The 12,150-nt window shown below is 36.3% G+C and overlaps 1 protein-coding gene across 1 annotated transcript in view; it reads left to right on the top strand.

Annotated features, from left to right (window-relative positions):
- Dipk2a (divergent protein kinase domain 2A) overlaps window positions 1–12,150 on the top strand; it is a 19,577-nt gene that overhangs the window by 2,808 nt on the left and 4,619 nt on the right. The window contains exon 2 of the mRNA XM_031343534.1: window positions 10,215–10,518. Within this exon, the coding sequence (XP_031199394.1) occupies window positions 10,215–10,518 (304 nt within the window). The remainder of the gene's footprint in view (window positions 1–10,214; window positions 10,519–12,150) is intronic.

Here is a 12,150-nt window from a genome sequence, read left to right as displayed (position 1 = left end):
GGAGGTGGAGCTTAACCTAAAATCCTCCTGGAGTAGCTGCTTCCCTTACAGAAACACTTGATCTTTGGTAGTGGGTTTGAAAGTATGTGTGGTGTGATTGAGAATCAGTAAGTTGAAAAGTATATCCACATTTGTAGTGAAGAATACTGTTTTTATATGGTAAATCATCATCTACATTACTTGTTAGCTATGCAAACTGTACATTTGGTGGTACAGTTTCTATAAAGCCAGCTGTCTTGGTACTAATAGAAAAGTCACTCACATTTGCTTCTTTATTTTTGCTTCATATAGTTTTAAGGTGTTTTTAAGGAACTCATGCTTTACAACTTAAAGTTGAACTCACCTTTCACTTTTTTCCAGGAGAGGGAGCCACCTAATGAATTTTTGGATGCTGGATGATGACAAACTAGATTTTTACATTTTCTATTGTCTAAAATTTTAGGGGAAAAAAAACCCTTTGAACTTGCATTACCAAACTGTTCTTCACAAAAGTAACATAGTAGTGATGCTTTTAAGTTAATTTATCTAATAACTTAAAAAAAAATTCCTTTTGTTTAAGGTATTAGTGAAACAAATGAAAATACAGATCAATTTAACTCATTAGCTCTTGGATTTTAAGAAACAGTAAAAAATGAGGTCTCTGTTATGGGCTGAGCAGGGAATTGGAAGATGTTGTCTGTAACCACACACACACACACACACACATCTTTGTGTTAAACTGTAGTTAGGCTGTCAGTGTTCCAGTGTGAAGTTGAAAGGGAGTGCAGCCCTTCCTGTTGCTTAATTGCTTAATGTTCTTACTGGTGATGGAGTGTGGCTGTGTCCTGCTTCTAGGAAAGCTGTTCTACAATGGACAAGACAGTTCTCAGGACCTTCCGCAGATAATTTCCTTTACATTTTTACTCATCAAGAGGTGTATTCTCATGCCTAGCAGGCCCTCATCCTCTGGATCGGGGAGTGCCCAGAGTGGGGTTTGTTGTTTTTTGTGTGTGTGATAACAATGTTGGGTCATTAAAAATGGCCGTAGAACATTGGAAGGTAACTTCTCTGCTGGTGTCTGTGCTTGCTCCCTGTTCTTGCACATGGGACGAGGTCAGGGTGGGGAGTGTGTGGAGATTCTGAGTCTCGGCCACTGTGTCTGATTTAGGAGTGCTGGCAAATGAAGAAAGTCCTTGGTTGTTTTAGGGGGAAGAGCCAAGAATTTGTTTAACTGTATTATATTGGTAGAACTATATTTGCCTTACATTTTCTGAATCATGGATTTAATGGGACTTAATTTTTATAGTATGCAATTATCATTGTTTCAAGCTGTGGCTTTTAAGCTTTCCTTTTACTAGTAAAAGGCAAAATATTATCTACAGGGCATTTGTGTGGGGTGTGGTGCATGGTTGACAGAGAGCAAATGCTAGCACATGGACAGAGGGGGACTGAAATCACCTAGTACGTTTGGTCAGCTTCCAGAAACACACACAGTGTGGCTGCTGACAGGCTGAGCTGAACCTCAGCTGTGCTGATCTCATCCGCTCTGACAGAGCCCATGGAAGTTTGCAGAGAGCACTTAGCAGCAGCCTGAGTTCAGGACGGTGAACTTCTTGGTGCCTTGCTAATAAGAACTTTTTGAAATAGACAAAGAGGATTATGACCATTGAGATAAATGTTGGGATAAGTTGATAAACATTTTTTTTTAATGGAGTGACTTTCTTTTCTCCTAAATAGGTCTATTGAATTAGTTCCTTTGATTCTGCCCTATTGGGGTGTGTGTGTGGGGGGGGGGGAGTCTCAAATTCTTGCTTTGAGAAATCTGTTTTTCTCTGTTGCTGTCGTTTGCTTTCTAAGTTTAGCTTTAACTAATGGATTTAATTAATCTCTTCTAAAAGAGGACTAGACTTGGGTGCTGGGTTCCTGCTAGGGTGTGAGTTTGAGGCCAGATCAAAAAATCTTTCAAGCTTTTCTTATATCTAAATTTTACACATATGTACTCAGATTTCAAAACAAAAGTCCTGTTAAGGAGGAGAAAAGTAAGGAGCCAAGCATCTCATTTAGCAGTAGTTTCCAGAATGGCTGTTTTCTCCTTGGGAGTTTCAGGCAGCAGCAGGCTGTGGCTCCTTCCTTGTCTCCCTCTGGTATCTGACTGAATAGCTGGACTCCTTCGTCTAGGCTTCAGAACACAGTAGAGGCTGGTGCTTTGCTTTCTTGGTGCTCAGCACTGTCGTCCTGCTTCAGCCTCCAGTGCTAGGCCTGCAGCTGTGCGTCCCACACCCTGCAGGGCAGAGGACAGCACTTTGTAATCTTAAATTCATAAGTTCTGTCTGTGAGTGTGTGTGGGGGGGTTTGCATTTGAGGTTTCATTAACATGTTTGACCCTTGAAACCTCATGAAAATACAAATAAACATAACAAAAACAATTTTGTATACCTCAGGTCCAAAAATGAAGGGACATTTCATTTATTTATTTAATTGGGAAAAACCAATGAAACAGACATCCTTAAGGAAGCATGCCTCTACATTCCCACTGCATGGGGGGTTAGTCTGCCTTCTACTTGTTGCTGGAAATAGTAATCTTTCCGTCTTTGTTGCTGGCTATTCTGTTCCTGTAGACTGGAACAGTTCCTGTGGGTGGCCAGTTAGTTTTCCAGAAGATTGTAAGATTGGGTTTTGTTCAATTCTTGTTTTAGCTTGTGGCTGCTCTGGCCTGTTCTGTCATTGATTGCTACTGAGTTTTCACAGATTGCTGACTTTGATTCCTGTACCTTCCATTCATCTATATAGTAAACTAATAATGACCTTGAGGATGTAAAGACTTGCATTTCTTATATGTACTGTAAGTTTTAAACCATTGTGAAATGAGTATAAGGGGGGGTAATTATCCATCCTAATTATAAACCCTGGAAAGTTTTAGTTTTGGCCATGAACTGTTGATCTTCCTGTCCCACTTCCCAAGTCCTAGGGTTACAGGCAGTGTCCCCAGGCCTGGCCTTTGGGGAGTTTAAAGAGGGGAGGGAGAAGGAGGATGGAGTGGTGGGTTTATTTGGGGGGAGGGTAATCAGGAAGGGGAATGTCATTTGAAATGTAAATAAATAAAATGATAAAGAAGGAAAAATATATACTAAAATCATTTATCCAATTTATCAGTTTCAAAGAAGTTGCCTGAGAAATACTAAAGACCTTATTAGACTTGCAGTCAAAATAATTGAACTTTGTTTGTTCTTCAAATTGTCTTGTTAGGCATTTGCACTAAAAGGTTAGGGAGACTACCCTTGGCCGCAAGTACTTAGCTTAGTGTGTAGGACACACACACACACCACTTTATTTTACACATTAGATGTTTCCTTGGTTCCAAACATGACCCTTCTTAAGGACAGTAAAACATCTGCCAATGGCAGTGTTTTTACAATGAAAGTTTATTATACACATTAGATGCCTCATTTGAGGGTTGTGGGAGGGCAAAGGGGATACTGAAGGGGTGAGATTTTGCCAGTGTGGAGAACTAAAAGTGAAGTCTTTGCTCAGATCGTCCCCATTTAATAACATGTGGGCACATCACTCAAATGTTTCAGCCCTAAGGTTTAATTAATAGAATGAGGATGTTAGTGCTTACCAAACAGGATTGCTTTAAAGATGAAAGGAGATGGGACATACTCAAGTAATATGTGTAAAATACCTGTAATTTGTAAACACGAAATCTTTACAGCATATTCTTTGCAAGCTTTTTAATTTTCAGACAGCTATAGTACTCTATTATTTACCTTTAGTATATTATGCTATATATATGCCGGAATACATAGGTTTTACCCTGACAGATGTTCATATGCCACTTCCCTTACACACACACACACACACACACACACACACACACACACACCCTACATATCTACATAGTTGTTACTTCAGGTTCTAGTTTACTGGGGACAATCATTTAAAAGGGGGCTAGACATTTGTCCCATATGAGGTAAGTGGAGTAGATAGAATAAGTATCATAAATACAAAAAAGTTTATTTATTTTCCTTGATAAATTATTAGTTATAATTTTATTCGGTACATTGATATTGCTGAACGATGTAAAGTAGAGGTGACGTCAGAGTTAGGATGCCATTGCTGAATACTGCCAGCCACTGTTGTGTATACATACACCTTTGGGTTACAGCCGAGGTGACAGTTCAGGATAGAGTTTGTGCAGCTTCAGCTTTAAGATTGGGTGGCACACAAGAACAAGGTAATTTTGAATTTTAACATTTCATGAAGAGGACAAGGAAACTCTGGTGGCAAAAAATCAGGGAGGGCCTCGGATGGGAGGCCTCTCTTGCATGGGAGTAGGGAAGGCTAATTGAGTATAAAATAGAGAGAGGGTTCTCAGGCTGGATGAGCTCAGAGTTTATTCAAAGCAGTGGAGAATTAAAAGTAAGTTTCGGAAAATGAATGTAAGGAAAGTAGCTTCTAAGACTTGTTGGGTTAAGAAATGGGCAGGGGAAACTGGGTTTCAGTTCATCTTAAATTTAAGACAATCAGAATACTAATCTCAGTAAACCAGTACCTGGCATTTATTTAATGGTGGAAGACACTGCTGTTGGCAGATGTTTTTCTGTCCTTAAGAAGGGTTGTGTTTGGAACCAAGGAAACCAGTACTGTGTTGACTGAAGAAAGTAAGATCACGTTCTTAGGTTATCGGGTCCTAAGAGTGTGTGCTCTTATTTCTTTTAGTGATTTTTTTAATTGGTAGCAAATGTTTGTACTTACACATTCAAGTTGGAAATGTGGGTAATAGTTGCTGTTTGTAGAGTAGGTAAGAAAGGATCTGTTGAGATTAGTACATTTTTGCATAAAGCTTTGCCAAGTGAGTTTTGGCAGTGTGTGTGTGTGTGTGTGTGTGTGTGTGTGTGTGTGTGTGTGTGTGTGTGTAAAAGCTGTTCTACAAGATGACTTATTTCTATTTAATTTAAGTGGGTTTGTATTAATGTATGAGACATTGGTTTTCAATTTTACAAACAGCCATTTGACATGATGTTCAGTTAACAACCTTATCCTTTTCTTTTCTTTTTTTTTTGGGGGGGGGCGATCTTGTTCTTTTCCAAGCATTGGTTAATGTTGAAATTTGAAGCGGGTGGAAAATGACATTCAGAAGATGATTTCATTATAAATAAGGCATATCCTGAGACTTAAAATATCTTGAGTTTTTAGGTGTCAGCTAGATTTGTGATAAATTTTTGGCCGCTACTCCCCAATTTAAATTAAGAAGCTAAGATCTCATAGCAATTCTAGTAAAGATTAGGTAACTATTAAATCTTCCTAGTAACTTTACTGTATTCCCCCTCTAGACAGTTCCCAAAACTGTGAACATGTTAGTCTGTCACCAGCACAGCATAGTTGACTAGTCTGTATGAACAGCTGTTACAACATGTATTGCCACACTGGGATTTCACTCAGATATGGGCTTTTAAAATAGTTCTAAGATTGGAATTAAACCTCTAAACATTTCTGTACTCCTTATAGTACTTGCTTTTCTTCAAATGTTCTCAAGTTCAAAGTTTGTGTATTTTTGTGCAGAAATGCTAGTTATAGAAAAACTGATGGACATTTTAGGTTGTATATTTTGATAAGTGATAGGCTTTTTGAAGTTAGTTTATTAGGAATCTCCTTTAAAAAAAAAAGAAAAATCCTAAATGGTAACACATTTCTCATGTGTTCATTTGATGTTTTCTCGTGAATTGAAGTTATATACTTTTCAATAGAATGCTAGTATTCTATGACAAATATTTGTGTACTTCAATTTTAGTATATAAAACTAATAGTGGTTACATAGGAGTAAAAGACAGCAGCGCACTAGCCTTTATAAGTTGGCTTTATTTTAATCTGTTAGTCATATGTCATTTATAGGGAACTAGTAAGTCCTTTGAGATCTGTAAAACTGGAATGATGTTTTTACTTTTGTTTTCTTCAGGCAGGTCCAGAGCCAAAGGGAAAAAGCCTATGCACTCTGTGAGTTTAATGAACTTTCTAAAGAGCTGCTTCTCCAAGTCTACACATTCATCCAGACATGTACTTATTTTCTTGATAGAAGACTTCTATGAATAACACTTTCTAAATATGATCAAGAACCACTAAATCTATCCACTGTTCTCAAGGAGCTTTAAATTCCTAGTGGGCTATACAAGTTTGTTAGCAATTATCCTAAAAAAAAAAAGTGATGTTATTAAAATTACAATCTATTCATAAGTGCAATAATACAAAACTTAAAGAATGTGGTAATACATACAAACATTCCAAATGCTTCATTAACTGCTTACTACCAAAAGTCAAAAACAAAATCGTTGTGTTCAATAGAAAGAAAGAATTATTCAAATATGTTGAGTTGGTTATGTGGATTATAAATCTAACTTATTAGCACAGTGTTAATTGCCATACAGTTCAGGGGTAATAAGAGGCAAAGTCAGGCCAGCTATAGTTCTTTTGCAATAGTCAAGATAAATTCAAAGCAGACTGCCATCAATTTTCAATCCAATGTTCCACTGTTTAAGAATTTTCTCTGATTTTATAAAGGCAACTCCATAACCTGTACTGTTGACACATAGCAGCATTTCTCCAGCAGATATGATACAGAATAGTGTAGGGTTATTCCCCTCTATGTTCTCTATTTAAGCCAGCCCTACATGTGTTTATTAGACTAACTGTAGGGGTGGGAAGAACATCCAGGTGTATGCTAACGTTTGAAATTGTATTCTTAGTGAAAACAAATGCCCATGAAGTTGTAGCACATGACAGAAGTAGCTTGACTGAGAGTTTGGGGGGCGGGGCACGGATTACATTCAGGTATTGAGAGGTAGAGATTGAGGTGGGCATTTGAGTCTTGCCTTATAATTTCAAATCCAGTATTCTTACACACTGCAATATTTTCCATTTAGTGTAGAAGTCCTCTTGAAGATTGTACTCTATAGAAAGTGTAACAACTGAGTTATAGTCTTTTCCCTTAATTTTTACATGTATGAGCTCCATGAGTTTTTTTTTTTTTTTTTTTTTTTTTTTTTTCCTCTCCTGTTTCTGGCTTTTAGACAGTATCAGTGCACATGGTGTTACTGACGTCATTTAAGTTTTGTGAACTTATGGTTTTATTGCCAATGAATAAACAAAATGCCTACATGTGATAATCTGTATTATATTTCAAGATAAAAACATTTTATTTTTCAAGTTAATACTGAAGTCATGTTTAATATTTAGATCCTAGCTGTTAATCATGCTGATTAAGTATTTTAATTAATCTCTCTCTGTCTCTGTGGATCTCTGTCATTTACAGGGCCTCACACATATGTGTAAGTGTTCTAGCATTGCACCACATACTTCATACTTTTATGTTAACATTAATATTCTAGAGTTGTTTTGTGCTGTCACTAAATTAATTTTTAAAGTACATTAATGGAGAAGCAAATATAGATTTACAGCTGTGTTGTACCTTTATGCAGTCTTTACTTTTATAACATTGATAGTCTATATATTTTGTATATGGCAATAATTTATAAACATTTATAAAAAGTTGAGAGGTCCTGCTACATCTGCCATTGGTACTGTTCTAAGTCTGAAAATTCACCATCATTTGGGAAGCACTTGCACATTTTTCAATTGTAAATAGTAAATAATGAAATAAAATAATTGCATATTTCAGATGAAGTGAAACTCTTTGGTTTCAGAAAGTTTGAATATCTGGTCTTCAGATTTTTGTTTCAAGCAAGGAAATCTAGGCCTTCATAATAAACTTTTTAATCTCAGCTACTGTGTTTTATATCAGTAGGAGTTTGCTAATCAGAAAAAAAATGTTTTCAATATCACTTTATATTTAACAAATCCAAGTGCTAATGAATTCAAAATGTCTTTCCAATTCTGCCTGGCTTGGCTATGGTATTTTGGTTATAAACCAGGCTTGTTTAAAACTTGGCTTCCAACCCTGAGCCATTTTTTTTGTTGTTGTTTTTTTTTTTTTATTTTATTTTTGTTCTTTTGTACTACAGCAAGTTTAATAAAAATCAGTTCTCATTAATGAAGAGTGCTTTGATTATACAATGAAATAGTACTGCCTTATAAGCAAATGGTGTGACTTCAGTGATTAAAGCTCTTCCAAAAGAGTAGGTAGCAAATGAAAGAATTGTCTCTTAAAACGAGGCATAAGATGTCAGTTAAAAATCATGAGCAGTCACAATGCTAATATAAAAGTTGTTCAATATGACATTTGTTCATATATTTTACCCTCCTCTATGAGGGGCGCGGGTAATGAAGTGTACATTTGACTGTCGTTTGCCAGTTGGAAAGGCTCCAAAAACAAGGAGGCATTTGTGCATGTGCAGATGTTGGCAGGGATCCCTTTTCTCTTGTTGTCAAAGACCATTTTATTTTCACAAAGATATGCTTGTGTCTGTTCTACAATATGGCGCGCGAATAATACGCTGTATGGAGGTGGTTTTGTTTTCCTTTTTACGTGATAAAATAATGTAATTCCACATACTTATTAAACTTTTAGTGTTCCATTTTAATATCAGGATCTTTATACATTCACACTTATAAATAGGCAAGTCTGTTGTAGCCAGTTGTCTAACAAAAATGTCAAGGTCATGAGATATTTTAAATTGAGAGGAAAGTTGAAACAGTGTATAGTTTGTGAACAGTTTTTCACATGAGCAGCCTGTCTGTCACTTTTCTCAGTGCCCAGAAGACATAAAATGTTGTTAAAGACTAAAAAACACATTTACCTCTAGTTTCTAAGGACTAAGTAGCTGTTGTTTCTGCCCCCAAAGTGAATCCATTAATTTACTATATTTAAGATCCATGGTATCTTTTCATATAATTAGTATTTTGTTATAGAATACTTAAAAGTAAAGTTGAATATGCAAAGTATGATTGTTGTGTTTATTTAGACTTAGTGAGAATGTAGTTCTAAAGATGTTTCTCTTCTAGCATAAGGACTTTGAAGATTGTACCATTAAAAGCTGAGGCAAAATTAGCGTTGCTTTTGGGGTTTTTTTTTTGTTTTGTTTTTGTTTTTTTTTTAAGATGAAAGGCCACATGTCTGGCTCTTCAAGCGTATGTGGGTTATTTAGAGTTGACAATAGAAGTTGTATCTCTGGAGGGTTTTAAGGTTGAGCTTGCTTTCTTCCTCGTTTATGTCACTCCTTTACTGCTGGTTTAAGTTATCATTTCATAATTTTTTTTCCAGCTAAGAATAAGACTGACACAAACCTGGCCTTGTAACCTTATACATGAAAGTAATAATTAACTCTTAACCATCTTCTGTTTTTTTCCGGTATTCATCTTGGTTGCAGTGCATTTTAGTGGTAGAAAATATCTTTGATGGGGCCAAGGATGCTGCTTGTTTGTAAAGCCTGGCATGCACAGGGCCTTGAGTTGGATTCTCAGCACGGGATCATGGGCAGATCTAGGTGATAATTAAGTTAAAAATGACTTATTCATGGTTTTAAAGACATTACTTTTGATTTAGAACTAGAATCTTCCTAGTAGTTAAAAAGCCCATTAGAAAAGTTCACTAATGTGGGGGAAAAAAAGTAATTTTGAAGCTAGAAATAGGGAAAAAGGTTGAAATAAGACTTAACTCAAGTCCCTCGATGCTCATAATGGGGGCCATGTTGAGACCAGTGTATTCTTTCTCATGCCTGGATATTGTTAAACATCCAGTAATCCTTCCCAGCATTGTCTTGACTGCTTCTGGATTGGTTAGGGCCTCTAGAAGTGTATAAACTTTAGTGTACTTAACTAACACCATAGGAATTGTTCAGCGCCTGTTCTTCTAAAATAAAAGCCTGTAGCTAAACAAAGCCTCTGTAGTTATCCTTATTGCCTACAAAGCACAGTGCCTAACCAGGTGAATGTTTTCACGACTATCCCTTCAAAGGAAACCATTGATTGCTTGTTTGTATAGAAATCAAAAAGATAATAGAAAAGTATAAATGATTTTAGAATTGGTAACAAAGACAATGTCTCTTGCCGTATATTGATAAATTTGTTTCTGGGATATTGAAAAGTAGTACTTGTCACAGATTTTGAATACAGAGATTTTCCCATTCTTCCAGGTCTATGGTAATGGTCTGAGTGAGGAAGGAAGATGAAGTTTATACTGGTGAACTGTACCTAGTAGGAATCCCCACTTACAGCACCTGGGGAGAGACACCGCAGGCAACTTCGTCAGACTGTGTTATAATATTAAGATAATTCTTTTGTAGAGTTTTCCGTCTGATGAAGGCTGGCCATTTGCTAAATATCTTGGAGCTTGTGGAAGAATGGTAGCTGTAAATTATGTTGGAGAAGAACTGTGGAGCTATTTTAATGCACCATGGGAGAAAAGAGTTGACCTTGCTTGGCAGCTAATGGAGATCGCAGAGCAGCTTACCAACAATGACTTTGAATTTGCACTCTACCTCCTGGATGTCAGCTTTGACAACTTTGCGGTTGGTCCAAGAGATGGGAAGGTAATCATTGTGGATGCTGAAAATGTTTTAGTTGCCGACAAAAGATTAATTAGACAAAGTAAGTATATAATTTGTACATTTTCTATCTTTAAATGTTATATTTCTAAAAAAAATTGCAATCTGTTTAAGATGACAACCTCGTCTCTTTTTTTAAAAATTTTGTATGACCAGGATCAGCAATTAGAATGTTCTCTATATTTAGTAAAATATTTGTATTCAAATGAATACAACCCATTCCTTGTGTACGTGCATGCATATCTGTTGCCATACTGTGTTCTGTAGTGTAGGCCACCGCTTGGTAAACTGGGTCACAGCATCAGAAGGGGTTACATAACCAAATATGGGGGTTGTGGGAAAATTTGGTAATAGTCAAAGAATTCTAAATTGTGCAACTAACAAAAATTAATTCAAAATCAAGTAAATAATGAATCTGAGGTAGTTATGCCAGCGATTGCTTGTGTTGTATCTTGTAACGTCACTACAGCCTAGATTTCAAACTCTGTGGTGTGCGAAGCACAGAGCTCACGGTCACCCCATACATCGTCAGTCACTGCTGCCTGGATCACTTTGACACAGATTGGGAACTGCTGTGTCTCATGAATTGCAAACAATTTTATATAAGCTGTAGAAATGTTGGGCCATAGAAAACTTTATATTTTCTTACAATCATTTCTTGACATGTGAATATCAAATAAGTGGTTTTTTATATTGTATTATGTTAGAATATTTGATATTAAAAATTACTATTTTAGTTGCTGGCATAAGTTTTCAGTTAAAAAAAATGAATTTTTGTTTGGGCTTAGGACAGAATGACTAGTAATTTCTGAAATGGCTCCAAAGATAATTCTGCCAATTTCTGGTAGGTACCTATACACAGTAGCATTCTCAGCATTGACTATTTCAAATTTAAAATATTCAGCTCTAAAAACGATGAGATGCTCTTTGTCTTGCAATATTAGGTACTCAACTGAGAGTTAATTCTTGCATAAAATTAAATACACATTCATCTCCTTGGTATCTGTTTTTCCTTTCTTTAATAAATGATGCAACTATATATCAAATGATTGCTTTAAAATAGTTTTATGGTTTCTTGTCAAATATTTAATTTATATTCCCATTACATTCAGAGTTGTAGAAGTCTTTCTTGAGCGGAAGGAGGCTATGTATGGAAAAAGTTGAGACGCTCTTGTTTAACTTAATGCAAAAGGAAATTCATGCTGTTATAGGTCATCAAATTGTCCTTCCTCTTGTGGAGGGTTCATTTCTCTGCAGGGTCTTTAAGGGGGTGTTCTGTTCTCTCTTGGGGTCCCCATTGTGGTGCTTTTATCTTATTTTAACTTGGGCGATTTCTAGCACTGCAGATCTGATTTCATAGTTTAACAGTAATGATTATATCTTCATCCAGACTTTGCTGTCTATTTATTTGTGAGCTCTCTGCATGACTGGTAGATAGGCAAAGTGTGGGAAATGTTTTGAAATTCAAATACTATAGGAACTTCAAAGTGTCATGGATAAATAAGCTGTGTTCTAGAAGTAACTTGGCTAGAAAAATAAATGTTAGGGAAACCAAGCTCTCACCCAAATCTCAACACTAAAGCAGGTAGCACAGGAGCATCACAAGTTTTAAGCCAGTTTAGGGTACATATTGAGTTAGAGGACAGCCTGGGCTATATTTAAGCCAGTTTAGGGT

Source organism: Mastomys coucha, unplaced genomic scaffold (genome assembly GCF_008632895.1).
Source record: "Mastomys coucha isolate ucsf_1 unplaced genomic scaffold, UCSF_Mcou_1 pScaffold23, whole genome shotgun sequence".
Lineage (NCBI taxonomy): Eukaryota > Metazoa > Chordata > Mammalia > Rodentia > Muridae > Mastomys > Mastomys coucha.
Note: the sequence above shows the minus strand (reverse complement) of the source record. Positions and strands in the feature narration are given on the sequence as shown.